We start from the raw sequence: 25,197 nt of genomic DNA, 5'->3' as shown, positions 1-25,197 counted from the left end.
CCGACCTTTTTATTTTATGCAAAAAATATATGGATTTGATTCATATGTTTTTACGTCAGCCAAGCTTAAACCTTCGTGCGCATGCATGAGTTTTTTCACGCCTGTCGGTTGCGTCATTCGCCTGTGGGCAGGCTTTGAGTGAGCACTGGTCCACCCCTCTCGTCGTTTTTTCATTGCGAGGAAATGGCGGAATGATTTGGGCTTTGTTCCATTAGAATTTTTTTCAGAAACTGTTAGAGACAGGCAGCTGGAAACCATTCGGAAAATTCACATGGCTTTCAGTGAAAATTTTATGGGCTTCACAGAGATTAAGGAGTGTTACTACCACTTTAAGAACGGCCCACAATGGCGCATGGCGCGCCGCGCTCCGAGCAGCGATCGACAGGCAGAAACCACGAGATCATTTCTAAACGGATGGCTGTGTGGATCCGGGACCGTCGTGTGCAATTTCTCTGGTTATCACAAGAGGTGGACATTCAGCCATTTTCCGGCAGATTTCACTTTTAACAAGATTTTTTGTCATGGAAAGCGCGCGGAGGCTTCGCGCTTCATGACGGAGCCGTTGATGGAGCGAGACAAAGAACGCCTCGGTTTTGGAGTGTCAGAGGACAAGTTGGGACATGCCTATCTCGGCTTTCAGTGGCTTACCAGTCGAGTGAGTATAAGAGAAATTGTGGAGAGCTGGGCATGTCCCAACTTGTCAAGTGCACTTGATTCCATCTGTCCCCATTCTCCTTGCAATATGGAGTTGTGTCAGGAAGGACATTGAATGTAAAACTTGTGCTAAATTAACATGCTGATCCAAACTGGATATGTTGTAGTGACCACTGGTGGAAAAAAGGGAGAAGCTAAAAGAACTTAGTTCTTCCGAAACTTATTGCTGAGCAAACATAAATGTGTGTTCTGTTGGGAAGGTGTCGTAACACGGACCCACAACAGGGGGCGCAAATGAACGGACAATGGATAAGACAAAGAGTAACAATTTAATGTTGTGAAACGCACAACTGGATACAGACAAAGATACAATGCCAATTAAACACAAGGTGACGTGCGGGCAGGCTTGAAGATAGGAGACCTCTGGCGATCAAAGAGCCGGGACCCACACAGCTTCCACCACCAACGGCCTGAAGAACACCGGAGCCGCCAAGTCCTGAGTCCCCAGGTGGTCACCGTCTTCTGTTGCAGACCCTGGTACTGCTGGCAGAAGATGAAAAACAGTCAATGGTGAGTGTGTATCCACACACCCAGTACTCCTTCACCTACAGATCTTCAAGGAGGGAAAACCTCCACCTCCAGAAACAATTTCACCCGTGCAGCTCCTGTTAGTCTCGTCCCTGGATGGAGTGAGAGGCGAAGAATGTCGCCCTCCCACTATCCGCCAATCCAGCTTCAGACAGAGCCCGCAGGAACACGGCTGCACACAGAACAATGTTAGATACAACGATAATCACAGCAGAGAAGGTTACCTTAGACGGTAGCTGATTTCTCAGCGAGGAGGTGGAGTAATAATCCGGCTTTTGTAGGGACGGTGGTGATTGGTGACAGCTGGTGTAAATGAGTGACAGCTGTCACTCTCTGTCTCGGCGCCCTCTCATGCTTGAAGCCCGCACTCCAAGCAGGGCGCTGACTGGTGGTGGTGGGCCAGCAGTACCTCCTCTTCAGCGGCCCACACAACAGGACCCCCCCCTCAACGGGCGCCTCCTGGCGCCCGACCAGGCTTGTCCGGGTGTCGGCGGTAGAAATCGGCCAGGAGGGCCGGGTCCAGGATGAAGCTCCTCTTCAGCCAGGAGCGTTCTTCGGGTCCGTACCCCTCCCAGTCCACCAGATATTGAAAACCCCGGCCCTTCCGACGGATGTCCAGGAGCTGACAAACAGTCCATGCCGGCTCCCCGTCGATGATACGGGCAGGAGGTGGTACGGGTCCAGGAATGCAGAGTGGTGAGGCATGGTATGGTTTTAATCTGGAGACATGAAACACTGGGTGAATCCGCAGTGAAGCTGGGAGTTTCAGCTTCACTGCGGCCGGGCTGAGGATCTTGATTATAGGAAAAGGTCCGATGAACCGGTCTTTGAGTTTCTGTGATTCAACCTGCAGTGGGATGTCCTTAGTTGACAACCACACCTCCTGCCCAGGCTGGTATGTAGGGGCCGGGGAACGCCGGCGATCTGCATGGGCCTTAGCCCTCGTCCGGGCCTGCAACAGGGCAGAACGAGCGGTCCGCCACACCCGGCGGCACCTCCGCAGGTGGGCCTGGAACGAGGGGACCCCGACCTCTCCCTCCACAAGTGGGAACAATGTGGGCTGATACCCCAAACACGCCTCAAAAGGGGAGAGGCCGGTAGCAGATGAGACTTGGCTATTGTGGGCGTACTCGATCCAGGCCAGATGGTCACTCCAAGCCGCCGGATGCATGGAGGTTATGCAGCGGAGGGCCTGTTCCAACTCCTGGTTCGCCCGCTCTGCCTGGCCGTTCGTCTGTGGGTGATACCCGGACGAGAGACTCACGGTGGCCCCCAGTTCCTTACAAAAACTCCTCCAGACCTGCGAGGAGAACTGGGGACCATGATCCGAAACGATGTCCGATGGTATCCCATGCAGACGCACGACGTGGTGGACCAGGAGGTCTGCTGTCTCCTGGGCCGTCGGGAGCTTTGGGAGGGCCACGAAGTGGGCCGCCTTGGAGAACCGGTCCACTATCGTGAGGATGACGGTGTTGCCCTGGGACGGCGGGAGGCCCGTGACGAAGTCCAGGCCGATGTGAGACCAGGGGCGATGAGGCACAGGCAGGGGCTGGAGGAGGCCCCTGATCTTATGATGATCCGCCTTGCCCCTAGCACAGGTGGTACAGGCCTGGACATAGTCCCGGACGTCGGCTTCCAGTGACGCCCACCAGAAGTGCTGCTGGACCACTGCCACGGTCCTACGCACTCCGGGATGACAGGAGAGCTTGGATCCGTGGCAGAAGCCCAAGACGGCAGCCCTGGCTTCTGGTGGGACGTAGAGTCTGTTCTTAGGACCGTTCCCCGGGTCCGGGTTCCTTGCCAGGGCCTCCCGGACGGTCTTCTCCACGTCCCATGTGAGGGTGGCCATGACAGTGGACTCTGGAACGATGGTCTCGATGGGGTCTGACAACTCGGCCTTGGCTTCCTCTTCGTGCACCCGGGACAGTGCGTTGGATCGTTGGTTCCTAGTCCCGGGACGGTAGGTGATCCGGAAGTCAAAGCGTCCAAAGAACAGGGACCAGCGGGCTTGCCTGGGGTTCAGCCGCTTGGCGGTCCGGATGTACTCCAGGTTCCGATGGTCCGTGAAAACCGTGAAAGGCACCGTAGCTCCCTCCAACAGGTGTCTCCACTCTTCAAGAGCCTCCTTCACCGCGAGGAGTTCCCGATTGCCCACGTCATAGTTACGTTCAGCGGGGGTCAACCTGCGGGAAAAGTACGCACATGGATGGAGAACCTTGTTGGACTCCCCGCTCTGGGACAGAACGGCTCCTATCCCTGAGTCAGAGGCGTCCACCTCCACTATGAACTGGCGAGTAGGATCAGGCTGCACCAGAACTGGTGCAGACGAAAACCGGCGTTTCAACTCCCTAAATGCGGCTTCGCACCGATCCGACCAGGTGAAGGGGACTTTAGTGGAGGTCAGGGCAGTCAGGGGGCTAACAACCTGACTGTAACCTTTAATGAACCTCCGGTAGAAATTTGCAAAGCCGAGGAACTGTTGCAGCTTCCTACGGCTTGTTGGTTGGGGCCAATCTCTCACCGCCGCAACCTTGGCCGGATCCGGGGCGATGGAGTTGGAGGAGATGATGAACCCCAGGAAGGACAAAGAAGTGCGGTGGAACTCACACTTCTTGCCCTTCACAAACAACTGGTTTTCTAGTAACCGCTGCAGGACCTGACGTACATGCTGGACATGAGTGTCAGGGTCCGGAGAAAAGATGAGTATATCATCCAGATATAGGAAGACAAACTGCTGCAGGAAGTCCCGCAAGATGTCATTAACCAATGCTTGGAACGTCGCGGGGGCATTAGTGAGGCCGAACGGCATGACCAGGTACTCAAAATGACCTAACGGGGTGTTAAATGCCGTCTTCCATTCGTCTCCCTTCCGGATCTGAACCAGGTGGTACGCATTCCTAAGATCTAGTTTGGTGAACATTTTGGCTCCATGCAGGGGCGTGAACACCGAATCCAACAGGGGCAACGGGTATCGATTGCGAACCGTAATCTCGTTCAGCCCTCTGTAGTCAATGCATGGACGGAGTCCGCCGTCTTTTTTACCCACAAAAAAGAAACCCGCACCCATCGGAGAGGTGGAGTTCCGAATCAACCCGGTGGCTAAGGAGTCCCGGATGTAGGTCTCCATCGATTCGCATTCCGGACGTGAGAGGTTGTACAATCTACTGGACAGGTACTCAGCGCCCGGGATCAAATTGATGGCACAATCGTACGGTCAGTGCGGGGGAAGAGTGAGTGCCAGATCTTTGCTGAAGACGTCAGCAAGATCGTGGTACACCTCGGGCACCGCCGTCAGATTGGGGGGGACTTTGACCTCCTCTTTAGCTGTGATTCCGGGTGGAACCGAGGATCCAAGACACTTCCGGTGGCAGGTTTCGCTCCACTGCGTCACCACCCCAGACGGCCAATCAATCCGGGATTGTGCTTCACCATCCATGGAAATCCCAGAATCACTCGGGAGGTAGAAGGTGTCACAAAAAACACGATCTCCTCCCTGTGATTCCCAGACACAACCAAGGTCACGGGCTGTGTCTGATGTGTAATTAACGGGAGAAGAGTGCCATCTAGTGCTCGCACTTTCATTGGAGAAGGCAGAGCCACCAGAGGAAGCCTTACTTCCCTGGCCCATCTGCTATCTAGCAGATTCCCTTCTGACCCCGTGTCTACCAGTGCTGGGGCGTGAAGGGTTAAATCCCCACTCAGGATTGTTACTGAGATTCGTGCTGATTTATGGGTTTTCCCCGTGTACATATTATGGCCCACCCTTAACCCAGTTCCTAAGGATGGGCGTTGGAGTTTGATCGTTTGGGGCAGTCTTTTAACCTGTGCTCACAAGAGCCACAGAAAAAACACTCCCCGTGGGCAGCCTCCTTTGTCTGATATTTGATTTTAATTTGGCCCTGCTCCTGTCCATAGCTTTGTCAGCAGGGGGAGCTGTTGCCACACGGAGCCCTCTGGCAGTGGAACGTGGGGACGACGACACCCTTTCGGACCCGGAGGAAAGAGGGACGGCTTGAGCCCGACCACGCCCCCCGGCCTGCTCCCGACTGTGTTCATTCAACCGGTTGTCTAAGCGTATAACCAAATTGATAAGCCCGTCGAAATCTTGCGGTTCCTCCTTAGCCAGCAGATGCTCCTTCAGGACCGGAGACAGTCCGTTTACGAAGGCGACGCGGAGCGCAACATTATTCCAGCCGGACCTCGCAGCCGCGATGCGGAAGTCGACTGCATAATCAGCTGCGCTCCGGCGCCCCTGTCTCATTGACAGCAGCACGCTCGAGGCGGTCTCGCCTCTGTTGGGATGATCAAACACCTGTTTGAATTCCCGTACAAACCCAGCGTATGATGTCAGGAGCCACGAATTCTGTTCCCAAAGCGCCGTAGCCCAGGCGCGTGCCTCACCTCGAAGCAAATTAATCACATAAGCCACCCGGCTGGCATCTGATGCGTACATAACTGGACGCTGTGCAAATCGAGCGAACACTGCATTAAGAAGTCTGCGCACGTTTCGACACAGCCTCCGTACGGTTCTGGAGGGCTTATGTAAGCTTCAGGGGATGGTGGGGGGGTTTGTTGAATGGCCAGTGGAACGTCTGTCTGTGGCCCAGAGCCAGCAGGAGGAGTCACTGCAGCAGCACTCGAGTCGCGCGCTTCCACTCTGGTGGTGAGAGCCTCCACCCTCCGATTGAGGACTGCATTCTGCTCGGCTACCAGATTTAACTGAGTGGTGAAAGCGGTAAGGATTTGCTGCAGATCACTTACCACGCCTCCTGCTGATGCCTGCGCTCCTTGTTCTCCCATTGGCTGTTCAAGCTGTGGTTGACGCCCCTCGGGATCCATGACGAATGGCCGAGAAATCCTCTGTTGGGAAGGTGTCGTAACACGGACCCACAACAGGGGGCGCAAATGAACGGACAATGGATAAGACAAAGAGTAACAATTTAATGTTGTGAAACGCACAACTGGATACAGACAAAGATACAATGCCAATTAAACACAAGGTGACGTGCGGGCAGGCTCGAAGATAGGAGACCTCTGGCGATCAAAGAGCCGGGACCCACACAGCTTCCACCACCAACGGCCTGAAGAACACCGGAGCCGCCAAGTCCTGAGTCCCCAGGTGGTCACCGTCTTCTGTTGCAGACCCTGGTACTGCTGGCAGAAGATGAAAAACAGTCAATGGTGAGTGGGTATCCACACACCCAGTACTCCTTCACCTACAGATCTTCAAGGAGGGAAAACCTCCACCTCCAGAAACAATTTCACCCGTGCAGCTCCTGTTAGTCTCGTCCCTGGATGGAGTGAGAGGCGAAGAACGTCGCCCTCCCACTATCCGCCAATCCAGCTTCAGACAGAGCCCGCAGGAACACGGCTGCACACAGAACAATGTTAGATACAACGATAATCACAGCAGAGAAGGTTACCTTAGACGGTAGCTGATTTCTCGGCGAGGAGGTGGAGTAATAATCCGGTTTTTGTAGGGACGGTGGTGATTGGTGACAGCTGGTGTATATGAGTGACAGCTGTCACTCTCTGTCTCGGCGCTCTCTCATGCTTGAAGCCCGCACTCCAAGCAGGGCGCCGACTGGTGGTGGTGGGCCAGCAGTACCTCCTCTTCAGCGGCCCACACAACAGTGTTCATGAAGTTATTCATTTTAAATTCGGGTAACCTAATCCCATAAGAGAAGTGATTGAAAACTTTAAGCAACAGTAACTGAAAATATTTGAGTTGAGTTATTAAGCACACTGACTGCAATCAAAATGTACAACTACCATCTACCCCAAATATTTATGTTCTGAAAAACTCTGACTTCAAGTTAGTCAATGTAAAAACATTTCAGGGGTAATTCATTGTCTTAACTTCTTTGGGTTTACAGTGTATACATAACTCTAAATTACTATGAGTCATAGCTGGTTTTAATTGGTGTAATTTTATTAGAGAGATTAGAGCATACCATAGGTATTAAAGGCACTGCGCTGCGGTGGTTTGAATCATATTTATCTAATAGATTACAATTTGTTCATGTAAATGGGGAATCTTCTTCACAGACTAAGGTTAATTATGGAGTTCCACAAGGTTCTGTGCTAGGACCAATTTTATTCACTTTATACATGTTTCCCTTAGGCAGTATTATTAGACGGCATTGCTTATATTTTCATTGTTACGCAGCTGATACCCAGCTTTATCTATCCATGAAGCCAGAGGACACACACCAATTAGCTAAACTGCAGGATTGTCTTACAGACATAAACACATGGATGACCTCTAATTTCCTGCTTTTAAACTCAGATAAAACTGAAGTTATTGTACTTGGCCCCACAAATCTTAGAAACATGGTGTCTAACCAGATCCTTACTCTGGATGGCATTACCCTGACCTCTAGTAATACTGTGAGAAATCTTGGAGTCATTTTTGATCAGGATATGTCATTCAATGTGCATGTTAAACAAATATGTAGGACTGCTTTTTTGCATTTGCACAATATCTCTAAAATTAGAAAGGTCTTGTCTCAGAGTGATGCTGAAAAACTAATTCATGCATGTATTTCCTCTAGGCTGGACTATTGTAATTCATTATTATCAGGTTGTCCTAAAAGTTTCCTGAAAAGCCTTCAGTTAATTCAAAATGCTGCAGCTAGAGTGCTGACAGGGACTAGAAGGAGAGAGCATATCTCACCCATATTGGCCTCTCTTCATTGGCTTCCTGTTAATTCTAGAATAGAATTTAAAATTCTTCTTCTTACTTATAAGGTTTTGAATAATCAGGTCCCATCTTATCTTAGGGACCTCATAGTACCATATCACCCCAATAGAGCGCTTCGCTCTCAGACTGAAGGCTTACTTGTAGTTCCTAGGGTTTGTAAGAGTAGAATGGGAGGCAGAGCCTTCAGCTTTCAGGCTCCTCTCCTGTGGAACCAGCTCCCAATTCAGACCAGGGAGACAGACACCCTCTCTACTTTTAAGATTAGGCTTAAAACTTTCCTTTTTGCTAAAGCTTATAGTTAGGGCTGGATCAGGTGACCCTGAACCATCCCTTACTTATGCTGCTATAGACTTAGACTGCTGGGGGGTTCCCATGATGCACTGAGTGTCTCTTTCTCTTTTTGCTCTGTATGCAGCACTCTGGATTTATTCATTAGTGATTGATCTCTGCTCCCCTCCACAGCATGTCCTTTTTCTTCCTGTTAAAAGGGAGTTTTTTCTTCCCACTGTTGCCAAGTGCTTGCTCACAGGGGGTCGTTTTGACCGTTGGGGTTTTTCCGTAATTATTGTATGGCCTTGCCTTACAATATAAGGCGCCTGTTTGTTGTGATTTGGCGCTATATAAATAAAATTGATTTGAATTGATTTGATTTGGTTCATACATACACAATTTTTAATATTGCATCAGCAATTTGATGCCCATTTTTATTTCTCTATATTAAACAGGTGAAACACCAAAGCAGAAGTTTGGGCCGATATAGACTTTCCATCAACAAGAAAGGAATCCCAACACAACCCTTTCCGCAAGGTTTCTACAACCCTACCCAGCACTTGTAAGCATTTAAGACTGTAGGGGCAAGAACACACCCCTGATGAATGCCACTTTTAAATGGAAAAAACTCAAACTCTGCCTCCACTCCACACAGCACTTACAGCATCTGTGTATAGGCTAGCTATGATGTCCAATAGGTTCTTGGGTATCCCACAAATTCAAGATGAGCCCGTTTCTCAGGTATATATGTGCAAATTGGCTGGAGGGTTTGCAGACATAGACACAACTGGTGATCCAAATAGATTGTGGGAGTTCTTCTGTAACCAGACCCTGAAAATTGCTGAGGATTGTATCGGAGACGTTATTGTCCATAGGAAGAGACATTTCATACTCTAAATATCATCCAGATGAGTCGTAGTGCACGACTTGATGGGAATCTTAGCCTGAGGAAGCAGGCTTTGATTACCCTGGAACAAACAAGAGGGCATTTGTTAGAGGAATCTGTGATCAGGTGACACACCATCTGTGGTCAATGACCTTTGACCTGCTTACAGAGGAATCAAAGCCCTTTATTACTCCAGACAGACATGTTGGGCCAGCTACCTTCAGCAGTTGTGTGAGACTGATCCTCCTGCTGGGATATCAGACATTTCTGGTGCCAGGGCTCTTAGAGCTGATTCTCCATCAATTGCAAACCACCAAATCTTGGTGAGATTATAAAGGTCACAAAACAGCTCAGGATAGGGAAAGCTCCTGGGGTTTGTTGCGCTGGAGTTGAGCTCCTCCAGGTGGGTGAAGATGTAATTTTTTTTCAATCTGAGAAGACAAGTATTATCTCTCCAGATTGGAAGAAAGGACGTGTTGCCCCAATTTGGAAAGGAAGGTTTGTATTGTGAATTATAACAACTATGGGAGTATCAAATTGCTCTCTGTGCCGGGGAAGGTGCTCTTAATAGGTCCAGCTACTTGCTGCTCACCAACAGTCTAGCTTCATGCGCAAGAAGTCGACTTTCGACCACATTATAGCCCTATAGAACTCATAGAACCCAAGCGTGATTATCAACAGTGCTTCTTTGCAGCCTATGTAGATTTTTGCAAAGCATTTTATTATTTATTATTTAGCTGATCAGACTGCTAACCCTAACCCTTGTGCTATAGTTGAATTTGTGGTTATAGTTTCAACACATCATTCACATACACACACACACACACGAGCCGTCTATGTTTAAGTGTTGACCTGGATTTCACCTAGAAATTGTAGGTTAAATTTGCCATCTTCTGATCTCACTCAGGGCTGTATGATGAACTTACATCCAAAATATATTGAGTCTAGTAGGACTAAGTTTCAAATAATCGCACATTCAAAGGCCATGGGTGCATGCATGGACAAACACACACACACACATGCAGGCAGACTATGTTTATGCATTGATTTGGATTTGGAAATTGTAGATCAAAGTGACCACCCTCTGAACTCACTTAAGAGTTGATAGATGAGGTGATGAAGGTCAAGTGGTTAAAGTGGTAGGCTTGTGAACAGAGGACCCTCACTTGTTAGACCAAGGAAATTACGAATAGCCCTTGGGTGAGATCCTTAATGCCCAAGTTGCTGCCACTGCACAGTTGAGCCTTGGACGGCAGCACCTTGTCATTGACGGGTAAATGTGAGACGTCACTGTGATGTGATTTGATCTATAACTTATGGACAGAACCCGTTCTGTTTCTGTCAGGCACTCACTGACGTCAGAATCCTCCCAGATCTGATCCAGCAAGAGTGTTGATAGATGAGCTTACATTAAAAAATATTGGGTGTGCAATGATATGATGTCAAGTAATCACACAACAAGGGCCATAGGTGCATTCACACATACACAGAGCCTATTTTTATGTGTCGAAGCAGATTTGACTCAGAAATTGTAGGTCAAGGTTTCTTCCTGAGCTTACTCAAGAGGGTTGATAGATGACCTTTGGTGTAAGCCTGATGCCATCAGATCTTAGAAGCTAAGCAGTGTGGGGCCTGTTTAGTACTTGGATGGGAGACCTGTTTAGAACACCAGGTTCTCCAGGTAAAACTGGAGTTACACCAGGAAGGGATTCCACTGTGGCGACCCTGAACAAACGGGAGCAGCCAAAGGGAAACAACAACATATCCCAAATATCTTGGGTTTGTGATGATTTGATGACCACTGATAGACACACATAAACAAAGCCCATTTAGTTTTTGTCACCTTAGCATTGGGACCTAATGTGTCACATATGACACCTTCCTGTTGATGCTGTAACATTTAGAGCACTACAGTATAAGTACTACTTACACTGAGTTTCTTTTCCACATGATCCCACATGCATAATGCCACCTTCACAACTGTTATCGAAACAAATCATTTCTTTCCATTTTTCTCCTTGCTTCCTGTTGGAAATGCATTTCATGTAAGTGTGCTCATTGCAAGCAGAGCTTGTTTACTATAATTGACAGTAATCATCTTGAAGCAGGAAACACAACAACAATGAAGCAAGCACACATGTCTGCACAAACAGGTGCGACTCCCTGTGCACCTTCTCAGTGTGGGTGGTTTGGTAAAAGCTAAACTCACTGAGAGTCAGATGTTGTGCACGGCAAGCAGATAGGTGGCTGTTTGTGTGTCCAAGTGAAGACAAAGTGTCGGATACCAGAGACAGAGAGGAAGGGACAAGGGGCAGGAGCAGTGAGTGCACAGCGATGACTGGGGTGAGTGGTGCAGACTGAGCGCACACTTACTTGCAGGACAGCTGGTTAATACCGTGAATAAAGTAACAGTCTCCTCCGTTCACACAGTAGGCCTTCTCCGACTCGTTGCAGCGCCTCGCGTGGCTTATGCCTGGAGACGGACTGGTGGTGGTCACTGCGAGAGAGAGAGAGAGAGAGAGAGAGGGGAAGGTATTCACCAGGCTGCAGCGTTCAGTCCAGCTTCACATCCAGGGTCGAGGAAAAATCCAATTCCAGTCCCTTCAATTCCTGCTCCAGCTCCCAAGTATTTAAAAATATTCAATTTGTGAGTCATGACATTGCCATCAGCATGCAGCACTTTTCAATTTTAACAGAAGCTACACACCTCAGCTAATCTCAAAGTCTTCAAATAAAAAGGAATTTGCTTTTGTGCATTCTGAACATTTTGCTGTCAGTAAAATCTTCTGAATCATCCTTTTGAACTTGCGATTTTTTTTTCCTGTGGAGGACCCTCTAATTTGTAAGCTGCTCCAGAGCAAGATATTGGACAGGTTTTATTGTCCAGTGCTAAAGTCCATACGTATGTCAATTTCAATTTCAATTTATTAATTTATATAGCGCCAAATCACGACAGTCGCCCCAAGGCGCTTCACATAATTCACAACACAAATTCATCTAAAATCAAAATTAAAAGCAAGAAAAGCAGTTAAAAGATAAAACACAGTAGAATAAAAAGGAATTACAAAGCAAACACAAAGATTAAAAAATTAATGATAAGACAGTCTAAAAAAGTGGGTCTTCAGTCTTGATTTAAAAGTCTCCACCGTGTCAGACTGCCAAATAACAGCAGGTAGATCATTCCAAAGAGCCGGACCACGGTAGGAGAAGGCTCTATACCCCACAGACTTTTTGTTCATCCTCGGAACACACAGAAGCCCTGCGCCCTGTGAACGCAAAGGCCTCGCAGGTACGTAGGGCTTAACCAAGTCCGCCAAGTAGGAAGGCGCCAGTCCATGAACAGTTTTATAAACCAACAATAAAACTTTAAAATCCAATCTGGCAGAAACCGGTAGCCAATGAAGGGATGCCAGAATGGGAGTAATGTGGTCAAACCTTCTACTTGTGTCAAAATTCTGGCAGCAGCATTCTGCACCAACTGAAGTCCTCGAATGCTAGACTGCGGCAGGCCAGAGAATAAAGCATTACAATAATCCAATCTAGAAGAGACAAATGCGTGAATCAGAGTCTCAGCATCAGCCATAGACAGGATGGGGCAAATCTTTGCTATATTTCTCAGATGAAAGAAAGCAGTCCTCGTAATGTCCCTAATGTGGAGGTCAAAGGACAACGTAGGATCAAAGATTACCCCGAGGTTCCTCACTTTGTCAGTATGATGTATAACACATGAACCTAGGCTAAGCGCCAGCTGATCAAATTGGTGCCGATGTCTTGCTGGGCCAAGAACCATCATTTCAGTCTTATCAGAGTTCAAAAGTAGAAAGTTGCTAGACATCCAACTTCTCACTGCTGCAAGACAGTCCTGTAAAGATTTTATATGGACAGGATTTCCAGCAGCTATCGGCATATACAACTGAGTGAAACTCTTCAAATAGACCATTCCTCTGCAGATGATCAGTTAGCTGTTTTACAACTACCCTTTCAAGAATTTTTGAAAGAAAAGGAAGGTTGGAGATTGGCCTATAATTAGCTAAGATAGCTGGGTCAAGTGATGGCTTTTTAAGTAATGGTTTAATTACTGCCACCTTAAAAGCCTGTGGTGTTATGTGTCGGACGCAGCTCGGAGAACCGACCAGCGTTTGAAGGACCCAGTATGAAATAAGCAGAGCACGGTACAAAGGCTAACTGAATTTAATACATAACAGTGATAATATAATAACAAAAAGGTGCGGCCTGGCGTGGTGCGCTCCCAGCAGCGCTAACGGTCTGGAGCCAGAAGCTGTTTCGGACCCAAGGACCCCGCCGACACCCCCCAGGTGGCCGCAACAACCGAGTCTGTGAAAGAAGGAACCATTATGTGAGTCCACACTCTACACACAGAACACTTAAAGGTGTACAAACAGCAAACACTTCCTGGCTTGATTACTGATCAGCTTCCCAACCTGCAGGCATGGAACATCCAGTTCACAAAACTCCACTGCAGTGGAAGCTGATACATGACTAACAAACAGCTCAATACAATAAGGTGTGAGGGACACCACATTTACTGACTGTATAACTGTTAGTCACAAAATCTAACGTACCTCAGGAAGTGTGCTGACGAGCGTGAGACCTCACCCCCTCCTCTTTCACAGACTGTGCATCAAACCTGGACGTTCTCAGCATCCGCTGCTGATGAGATGGCTCCCGAGACGACGATCTCACCCGTCTGGTCACAAGGTCGAGTCTCTGGCAAATACACACTGTGCACTCCAGTCTTAAATGCCAACATGTTCCAATCCATCCAGATGCACCACAGCTGTGAGTCCTGACGAGTCGCAGGTGATCAGGGTGAGGTCCTGACAGCCTCAGCAACACAGCCACTCAGTCCCAAACGCACGCCACCTGGGAGGAAAACCAAAAGACAGAAACAAACCGGCAGCCAGGCCCCCCCAGCCATATAACAGTACCCCACCCTCACGGGAAGCCTCCCGGCGACCACACACACCTGGCCCAGGAGAAACACCCCCCTCCAGGGACCATGGCTGGAAACCGTGTCCGCGTTCATCCTCCAACAGACTGGTTGAACTGGCTGCATCTTTGCCCTTGTTTCTGACAGTCTCTTAGCACAGCTGTGGCCAGGAGTTCCTACACCTATGCGGTCGGCCTTTATCCAAACATGTGTAATTAGTCATAAAACAAAACACAAACAACCAAAACACCCCCCCCCCTCCCCAGGGGACCGTCCCATCAAACCCCAGGGAAGGGGAGAAAGGAAAAACAACCCAAACCCAAGCCTACAAACAAAAATACTAAAACACCCCCCCCCCCCCCCCCCAGAGGACCGTTCCATCAAACCCCAGGGAAGGGGAGAAAAGAAAAACAACCCAAACTTGAGCTCACAAACAAAAATGCCAAAATACCCCCCCCCCCAGAGGACCGTTCCATCAAACCCCAGGGAAGGGGAGAAAAGAAAAACCCAAACTTGAGCTCACAAACAAAAATGCTACAACACCCCCCCTCCTCCCCCCCAAACGACATGTAGGGACCAACACCCCCCAGAGGGCCTCCCGCCAGCTCCAGGAGTAATAACCACGACCGAGGTCCCTCTGGGATCCAACGTCACCCACGGGGACTACCAGCGCCTCCCAGAGGACCACTCGTCAACCCCAGGAGACGCCTCCCCTCATGACCAATGGACCCAGCCCCGGCCGTCCATGGCTAGATGGGCCTACAGCCCTTTCCCCCCCAGAGGACACCACAGTCAAACCCTGAGGGCGGAAACTGGGGGGGGGGAAAACAAAAAGATACCCCAAACCCCCCCCTCCCCTCCCGGGTGCAGAGGCTACCTGGGAAACGCCCAGCACAACCCAACTGCACCCCTCCAGCAATGCCGACACCACGGCACACCCGGCTGGAGTCAGAGGAGAAGAGAGGGCATAACAAAAAACAAAAAGAGAAAAAAACAACCCAAGTACCACCCCATCACCCCCCAGGGGACCGTTCCATCTAACCCTGGGGATGTGAAACAAAAAGAAATAAAAGAAAAAACAAACAAACCAACACACAGTTGTTTGGGTCCCCTTTTTTTTTTTTTTTTTTTTTTTTTGTTCTTTTTCAGACAGGCTGCAGGGTCACAACCCCAGACAAATAGTGGAAAACAAAAAATAAAATCCCACACAAAAACCAACTCAAAAAAACACCCACACAAAATGAACTAACACAAAACAAATAAGTGAGTTATACCGTCAAGCTCAACCAAATGGAACACACCTGTTCCTACTCAAGAGCTTGACGGTAACGTGATTCAGTCACCACAAGGGGGAGCCAGAGTGCAAAAAATGAAAAAACCCCTTTGGCGACAGAAAAAACAAACAAGCTGCTTTTATGTGCGCAGCTGAGTGCAACACAACCAAAATGTGCTCAACTAAATAACGCCGGAGCTGATACAACAGACGCAGTAGTTACCTTTGTCCGGGGAAACGGGGCTACGACTGTAACACAGGAAGCCCAGCGACCCGTGCTAACAGAGCTCCGCCGTGCGCGTGAACCCATTACAAACGCACTCTTGCAGCTCCCGTTTAAACCTCTTATCCGGTCGGAGTGTGACGCGAAGCCGTCGCCAGTCACACTCCACCACGACCCACGGATAAGGCACAACACAGGAACACGGCTGCAAGAGAGCACAAATTAGTATCCAGTAATGGGTTCTCAAACACGCACCTTCCGGGCGGAGAGCCCCGCAACTGATCCGGATAACCACTGAACGTCTGCTGCCGCCTTCCCGGCGCGTTACCGTCTCTGCTACCGCTGGGTCCGTGATGATAAAGGCCAGAGACTACTGTTATGTGTCGGACGCAGCTCGGAGAACCGACCAGCGTTTGAAGGACCCAGTATGAAATAAGCAGAGCACGGTACAAAGACTAACTGAATTTAATACATAACAGTGATAATATAATAACAAAAAGGTGCGGCCTGGCGTGGTGCGCTCCCAGCAGCGCTAACGGTCCGGAGCCAGAAGCTGTTTCGGACCCAAGGACCCCGCCGACACCCCCCAGGTGGCCGCAACAACCGAGTCTGTGAAAGAAGGAACCATTATGTGAGTCCACACTCTACACACAGAACACTTAAAGGTGTACAAACAGCAAACACTTCCTGGCTTGATTACTGATCAGCTTCCCAACCTGCAGGCATGGAACATCCAGTTCACAAAACTCCACTGCAGTGGAAGCTGATACATGACTAACAAACAGCTCAATACAATAAGGTGTGAGGGACACCACATTTACTGACTGTATAACTGTTAGTCACAAAATCTAACGTACCTCAGGAAGTGTGCTGACGAGCGTGAGACCTCACCCCCTCCTCTTTCACAGACTGTGCATCAAACCTGGACGTTCTCAGCATCCGCTGCTGATGAGATGGCTCCCGAGACGACGATCTCACCCGTCTGGTCACAAGGTCGAGTCTCTGGCAAATACACACTGTGCACTCCAGTCTTAAATGCCAACATGTTCCAATCCATCCAGATGCACCACAGCTGTGAGTCCTGACGAGTCGCAGGTGATCAGGGTGAGGTCCTGACAGCCTCAGCAACACAGCCACTCAGTCCCAAACGCACGCCACCTGGGAGGAAAACCAAAAGACAGAAACAAACCGGCAGCCAGGCCCCCCCAGCCATATAACACTGTGGTACATAGCCAACTAACAAAGATAGATTGATCATATTTAAGATCGAAGCATTAAATAATGGTAGGGCTTCCTTGAGCAGCCTGGTAGGAATGGGGTCTAATAAACACGTTGATGGTTTGGATGAAGTAACTAATGAAAATAACTCAGACAGAACAATCGGAGAGAAAGAGTCTAACCAAATACCGGCATCACTGAAAGCAGCCAAAGATAACGATACGTCTTTGGGATGGTTATGAGTAATTTTTTCTCTAATAGTTAAAATTTTGTTAGCAAAGAAAGTCATGAAGTCATTACTAGTTAAAGTTAATGGAATACTCAGCTCAATAGAGCTCTGACTCTTTGTCAGCCTGGCTACAGTGCTGAAAAGAAACCTGGGGTTGTTCTTATTTTCTTCAATTAGTGATGAGTAGAAAGATGTCCTAGCTTTACGGAGGGCTTTTTTATAGAGCAACAGACTCTTTTTCCAGGCTAAGTGAAGATCTTCTAAATTAGTGAGACGCCATTTCCTCTCCAACTTACGGGTTATCTGCTTTAAGCTACGAGTTTGTGAGTTATACCACGGAGTCAGACACTTCTGATTTAAAGCTCTCTTTTTCAGAGGAGCTACAGCATCCAAAGTTGTCTTCAATGAGGATGTAAAACTATTGACGAGCATAACAACTATCATCAGCATAACAATGAAAAGCAACCCCGAAACGCCGCAAAATGTTCCCAAGGGGTGCCATATACAGGGAAAAAAGCAGGGGACCCAGAACGGATCCCTGCGGAACCCTGAACTTCATGCCCTTAAAGTCAAAGGTAGTGTCATTGCACAAAACACAATGGGAACGACCAGCCAGATAAGACGTCAGCCACACAAGAGCAGTTCCAGTAATCCCGAAACAGTTTTCTAGCCTATCAAGTAGAATATGATGATCAACTGTGTCAAATGTAGCAAACGCAGTATGTGGGTGTGTTTTGAAAATGTGGATTTTCTGCCTTCGGTTTTAAAAAAAATATCTCCATCCACATGAAAATGCAAAACGTTGTAAAGCGCTGTCAAGAGCATGCCAAAGCAACAGGTGGTGATATAATCTAATGCTGCATTCACGTGTAACGAGGAGAAAAGTCCGTGAAGGATGTGCTATTTAAGTGCAGAGACACCCCATTTTAATTAGATAAACATGAATTTGTGAGCTATATGAAATTAATCTGTAACCTCACAAAACGTTTACTTTTTAAGATACCATAGTGTAATAAGAGTGTTTGAGAGAATTAATTCAGGTTGTTGATGTGTACCAGTAGGCGGTTTTTGGGCAGGCTGACGGTCAACCTGACAGTTAGTGGGGGTGTGGCAGTCTGACTCACTGGCCAATATGAGTCACATCTGTGTGAGGAGTGAATCAGGTGGTGGGTTTTTGTTTTGTGGAGAAAGACAGGAGAAGGTGACCATGCTAAGAATGCAACAACAACACTATGAGAGGAAGAGATCACAACTGATTGCTTGTATATGTTTCACACCTTTTAAAAAGAAAAAACCTCAAGTGTCTGTGTTGAGGGGAGGCGGACCACCGAACCACGGCAAATGTGAGGAGTGTGTCCAGACAGCGAGCTGGTTGTGAGGACACAGAAGGAACAGTCAGTCTCACACACGCACACCCGCCCACCAGCAAATAGGTGAGACCCACTGATGCAGGAAACAAAGCAGGTCACTCCCACACTAAACGCTGCACGTAGAGAGAGACTTGGTTAGGTTGTTTTAACGCAACGCTGTGCAAAATTCTAAAACTCTGTTGGATCTTTCAGTGAAAAAAGATGATTGTCCATGTTGTTAACAATGAAAAATGACCTGAAGTTGTAATTTGCCGTTGACGACAGTGATTCTATTACGACGACAGTTTTTCCACAGTCAAATAAAATTTTCCTTGTCTACACGTAACACCAAAACTAGTGGGTTTTTTTTTTTAATCTTCTCCTTAGCCGGAGTTTTTCAAAAGCTCCATTTTCAGTGACCTTAAGTTTTTCAAAGGTTCATTTTCAATGACCTTAAGTGGGGTTTTCCTGTGAATGAACAGCCAAAGCACATAGAAAAAGCTACGTTTTCCAAAATATCTCACAGATTTTTGTTTCACATTATTTTGAATGTAAGAAACATTTTCCTTTCTGCATTCCAGGTCTTGTCTCAGAGTGATGCTGAAAAACTAATTCATGCATTTATTTCCTCTAGGCTGGACTATTGTAATTCATTATTATCAGGTTGTCCTAAAAGTTCCCTAAAAAGCCTTCAGTTAATTCAAAATGCTGCAGCTAGAGTACTGACGGGGACTAGAAGGAGAGAGCATATCTCACCTATATTGGCCTCTCTTCATTGGCTTCCTGTTAATTCTAGAATAGAATTTAAAATTCTTCTTCTTACTTATAAGGTTTTGAATAATCAGGTCCCATCTTATCTTAGGGACCTCGTAGTACCATATCACCCCAATAGAGCGCTTCGCTCTCAGACTGCAGGCTTACTTGTAGTTCCTAGGGTTTGTAAGAGTAGAATGGGAGGCAGAGCCTTCAGCTTTCAGGCTCCTCTCCTGTGGAACCAGCTCCCAATTCAGATCAGGGAGACAGACACCCTCTCTACTTTTAAGATTAGGCTTAAAACTTTCCTTTTTGCTAAAGCTTATAGTTAGGGCTGGATCAGGTGACCCTGAACCATCCCTTAGTTATGCTGCTATAGACGTAGACTGCTGGGGGGTTCCCATGATGCACTGTTTCTTTCTCTTTTTGCTCTGTATGCACCACTCTGCATTTAATCATTAGTGATCGATCTCTGCTCCCCTCCACAGCATGTCTTTTTCCTGGTTCTCTCCCTCAGCCCCAACCAGTCCCAGCAGAAGACTGCCCCTCCCTGAGCCTGGTTCTGCTGGAGGTTTCTTCCTGTTAAAAGGGAGTTTTTCCTTCCCACTGTAGCCAAGTGCTTGCTCACAGGGGGTCGTTTTGACCGTTGGGGTTTTACATAATTATTGTATGGCCTTGCCTTACAATATAAAGCGCCTTGGGGCAACTGTTTGTTGTGATTTGGCGCTATATAAAAAAAATTGATTGATTGATTGATTGATTCCATCAATACAACTTAAAAAAAAACAAAAAAAAAAACAGCTGTGATCCTTTAGGTTCTGTTATTTATTTTCATTTTATAGCAAGGAGTTATTTTATATGGGTCAATGGTCAGAAGAAGAATTTCCCAACATTCTGTTGGAAAAATGTTCAAATGGAGTAAATAGAAATTCAGCATTATAATTTAAGGATACAATTTATTCTCTAACCTAAGATCTGAGTAGTGGTTAAATTTTGTTGTTGTTCATTATTACCATTGTAATGCTTCACTTTCTGACAAAGGGCCTGAGTTTAGTGAACTATGGTGCATGAGCTAAAGTCCCATTCTCACTTTCATGGATAGGCATCCCAGAAAGTCACTGTTTGAAATCTTGTCCATACTTTGGACAAATTTAAAGCTGTTGTGTGTGTGTGTGTGTCGGTCTGTGCATTTCTGGGTTTATGTTCAGCCATTTGTCTTTTCTTGTAGAGTGTTTGTCTTAATCCTGGTGTTGGGTTGCCTGTCTGTCTTTTCTCTGACTCCACCTGGTGACGGTTCCAAGTGTTGTCTGTGTTCAAGTGTCTGTGAGCCTTCATATTTGATTGTTTCACCCTCTCCTGTCTTTGATTATTTTTCTATCTGCTGTTGAGTCATTGTTGTAGACTCGTTTTATTGTGTTTCACTCCTGTGTTTATTTTTGTCATGGTTGCATTTCTTTTTCATCTGTAGCTTGTCTTCCTGTTTTATTTTCCTGTTTCTGACTGGTATTGTTTGAGTTCTTACTATGTCACTCCTCACCTGTTAGAAATGGTCCACACCTGTCAGTCATTTGTTTATTAGTTCCTCCGTGTATTTAAACCTATGTTTTCCATGTTTGTCATGTTTGTTTGCTGGGGCCTTGATGTTGGTTACTTTGGTTCTTACTTCCAAGATTTGTATCATGAACATTTATATCTCCTCTAGTTCTGTCTCTGTTAATAGTTCTAAGTAATAGTTTAAGTCTGTCTTCACCTAGTGTTGTTTTTGTTCCTGTGTCAAGTTAACTCAAAAGTTTTTCCCCTCATCATCTACCCTGGGATTGTTGGACTGTTTTTCCCTACTGTTAAATCAATCAATCAATCAATCAATCAATCAATCAATTTTATTTATATAGCGCCAAATCACAACAAACAGTTGCCCCAAGGCGCTTTATATTGTAAGGCAAGGCCATACAATAATTACGTAAAAACCCCAACGGTCAAAACGACCCCCTGTGAGCAAGCACTTGGCGACAGTGGGAAGGAAAAACTCCCTTTTAACAGGAAGAAACCTCCAGCAGAACCAGGCTCAGGGAGGGGCAGTCTTCTGTTGGGACTGGTTGGGGCTGAGGGAGAGAACCAGGAAAAAGACATGCTGTGGAGGGGAGCAGAGATCAATCATTAATGATTAAATGCAGAGTGGTGCATACAGAGCAAAAAGAGAAAGAAACACTCAGTGCATCATGGGAACCCCCCAGCAGTCTAAGTCTATAGCAGCATAACTAAGGGATGGTTTAGGGTCACCCGATCCAGCCCTAACTATAAGCTTTAGCAAAAAGGAAAGTTTTAAGCCTAATCTTAAAAGTAGAGAGGGTGTCTGTCTCCCTGATCCGAATTGGGAGCTGGTTCCACAGGAGAGGAGCCTGAAAGGTGAAGGCTCTGCCTCCCATTCTACTCTTACAAACCCTAGGAACTACAAGTAAGCCTGCAGTCTGACAGCGAAGCACTCTATTGGGGTGATATGGTACTATGAGGTCCCTAAGATAAGATGGGACCTGATTATTCAAAACCTTATAAGTAAGAAGAAGAATTTTAAATTCTATTCTAGAATTAACAGGAAGCCAATGAAGAGAGGCCAATATGGGTGAGATATGCTCTCTCCTTCTAGTCCCCGTCAGTACTCTAGCTGCAGCATTTTGAATTAACTGAAGGCTTTTCAGGGAACTTTTAGGACAACCTGATAATAATGAATTACAATAGTCCAGCCTAGAGGAAATAAATGCATGAATTAGTTTTTCAGCATCACTCTGAGACAAGACCTTTCTAATTTTAGAGATACTGCGTAAATGCAAAAAAGCAGTCTTACATATTTGTTTAATATGCGCATTGAATGACATATCCTGATCAAAAATGACTCCAAAATTCCTCACAGTATTACTAGAGGTCAGGGTAATGCCATCCAGAGTAAGGATCTGGTTAGACACCATGTTTCTAAGATTTGTGGGGCCAAGTACAATAACTTCAGTTTTATCTGAGTTTAAAAGCAGGAAATTCATGGTCATCCATGTCCTTATGTCTGTAAGACAATCCTGCAGTTTAGCTAATTGGGGTGTGTCCTCTGGCTTCATGGATAGATAAAGCTGGGTATCATCTGCGTAACAATGAAAATTTAAGCAATGCCGTCTAATAATACTGCCTAAGGGAAGCATGTATAAAGTGAATAAAATTGGTCCTAGCACAGAAGCTTGTGGAACTCCATAATTAACCTTAGTCTGTGAAGAAGATTCCCCATTTACATGAACAAATTGTAATCTATTAGATAAATATGATTCAAACCACCACAGCGCAGTGCCTTTAATACCTATGACATGCTCTAATCTCTGTAATAAAATTTTATGGTCAACAGTATCAAAAGCAGCACTGAGGTCTAACAGAACAAGCACAGAGATGAGTCCACTGTCTGAGGCCATAAGAAGATCATTTGTAACCTTCACTAATGCTGTTTCTGTACTATGATGAATTCTAAAACCTGACTGAAACTCTTCAAATAGACCATTCCTCTGCAGATGATCAGTTAGCTGTTTTACAACTACCCTTTCAAGAATTTTTGAGAGAAAAGGAAGGTTGGAGATTGGCCTATAATTAGCTAAGATAGCTGGGTCAAGTGATGGCTTTTTAAGTAATGGTTTAATTACTGCCACCTTAAAAGCCTGTGGTACATAGCCAAATCACCATGGGTTCAAACTGACTTTGTTAAATCCTAAAGAAAAGCAATTTGATTTTCAATTTGAAATCTGAGAATCTTCTGCAACCCACCAAAAAAATCTATGATGCAGTTAATGCATTAACTGTATCATAGTGAGCCTTAGAACTTTTCAGCCTACCTTCGTATATTATCCTAAACTACATAGGTCAATCAAATGAAAAACATGTCATTTATATCCCATTGCTTTGTTCAACATACACTCATTAACTATTTTCCATGATATTATACTAAAAGATACTTGTGATATTTCATGCATTATCCAACAAATTTCCATACATTTCATGTTTAGTGTTCAGAAACGAGGATTGGAGTAAAGCCCCTCTCTCACAGAATGCTTGTGTATGGCGTTTTTGTGGGGTGTAAGGTACACCCATGCGATGGGTTGCCAAACCCTGTTGATCGTCAGCAACTGTGTGGCATGGTGTGATGAGTTTGTGGGGAGCAGTGTTGAGTTGAGTGGGTGTATGGTGAGTTATTACAGCGAGAGTTACAATAAGAGCTGCCTTTTTGTTGGTCATGTGATTCCATGAATTACAAAGCAAATTTTTTTTTTACGTTTTACATGTTTTGTACGTTTTACTACAAAGGCTTTGTGGCGATAACCAGCTTTGCTTTAATTCTTCTGAATATGTTTTAAAAAGTAATCAAAAATATTTTTGGTAACTTGAAACTTTATGACAAAATTAAAAATAAAAGTTGGTTTTACTTATTTCTTTATTTACTGTTCAGTCTACCTGCAGTACCTTCATAGCCCACACTTTGCTAATCACTGCCCTTAGAGTGTTCCTTACTGTGTTGTCGTCTTGTTTCCTTCATGGAATGGGGTTTTAGACACATAGTTCAGTTGTATTTGGGGTGTGTCGAACTCATTTTTGCTATTTTCATGACACATAATCTGATTGCAGTGAAAACGGAATTGTATTTATTGTCTTAATTAGTCTTGGTCACATGAAATAAACCAGAGTATAACATTCCCTTTAAGAGCAAGAGTGCACCAGGTTCCCAGTGCACTGCTATTTAGAAAACAGACTTAAGTCAGACGTTTTCTGGTGCATGTCAGGGTTTGGATTTTTGCTTTACATTTGGTCTGTTTTTGCTTTGTTTACTTATTGTTTGGATTGTTTTCTCTGTATGTTAGTTATCTTGCTGGTCCTTTTCCTGCTTGGGTTTTCTCAGTCCTTATGTCTCTTGTCTTCCTCTTGGTGCTTCGTGGTGGGTGTTTCACACTGTCTGGCCACACTCACATTCTGGTTCTTTCCACACACACCTGTTCCTAATTTGCAGCTCATCACCTTGGTGTATTTAGGGTTCACAGATTTCACTCATCCTTTGCCAGATCGGTGTGCCTTGTGCCTTTTTTCCAGCTCTGTTTGTGTGTTTCCTAGTCCTGCTTGCCTCGTCATTTTTTGATCACCTGCCTGTGTACCTGACTCCACCTCTGCCTGATGTTTTTTGTACTGCTGCTTGTATTGGACTGCCTAAATGTGTACTGACCTCTGCTTGGTTACTCACTAAAGCTTTTTGAACCACAGAGCTGTTTGCCTGAGTCTTCATTTGTCCAACCATTCCTGACCATTGAACCTGACAGATCGATCTGGCCTGCCATTGATGCAGCAGTCTCAGACGCATTTCAGCAAGGGGTACGCCGCCACAGTTGGCAGTTAGTGCTTCAAGAGGATCAGCTGACCACGCTTAGCTCTGGATTAGCGAGCTGGCTAAGCACCAAGACCCGTTCATGTCCTCAGTAAGCACTCATATGCAGCAGCTCTTATCCATGTTAAACCATCAGGCTGGCCCGGCTACGGCTACCGGCACCTCTCTTGCGGGTTCATCAGCAGCCTCGTCAGCTTCCATACCCATACCTGGCTTTTACATTCAGCTGTCTCGATCCGAACAATTCTCCAGAGAAATTAGTGACGTCAGACCCTTCATCACACAGTGAGAGATACACTTTGAACTTATGTTATCAATGTTTCCGTCCGAAAGGACGAAGATAGAATTCATGATGACTCACCTGACCGGTCAAACAGCAGCATAGGCCACAGCGGAGTGGAGTCATCAGTCTGTTTCCTGCATGTCCCTTAGTGCCTTCATGGCGGCTCTGTAGCAGGTGTGCCAGCATACATCCCTGGGGTGCAAAGCTGTGCACTCACTGATGTTGAAGCAGGGCAGCTGCTGCATCACAGACTATGCAATAGACTTTCGTATTTTGGTAGCAAAGAGTGAGTGGAATCCAGCAGCACTCTGAAATGTTCTTCCATGAGCTAGCCAAAAACATTCAGGATCAGCTCATCGGCGTAGAACGCTCAGAAGATCTCGACCAGCTCATCGCCTTGGCAATACGGACTGACCATCGAC

At 46.4% G+C, this 25,197-nt stretch overlaps 1 protein-coding gene across 1 annotated transcript in view; it reads right to left on the bottom strand.

Annotated features, from left to right (window-relative positions):
- LOC117520008 (pro-neuregulin-2, membrane-bound isoform-like) overlaps positions 1 to 25,197 on the bottom strand; it is a 447,661-nt gene that overhangs the window by 141,265 nt on the left and 281,199 nt on the right. The window contains exon 5 of the mRNA XM_034181302.1: positions 11,475 to 11,598. Within this exon, the coding sequence (XP_034037193.1) occupies positions 11,475 to 11,598 (124 nt within the window). The remainder of the gene's footprint in view (positions 1 to 11,474; positions 11,599 to 25,197) is intronic.

Source organism: Thalassophryne amazonica, chromosome 11, assembly GCF_902500255.1.
Source record: "Thalassophryne amazonica chromosome 11, fThaAma1.1, whole genome shotgun sequence".
NCBI lineage: Eukaryota > Metazoa > Chordata > Actinopteri > Batrachoidiformes > Batrachoididae > Thalassophryne > Thalassophryne amazonica.
The sequence above is the reverse complement of the archived record's forward strand: the minus strand, read 5'-3'. Positions and strand labels throughout refer to the sequence as shown.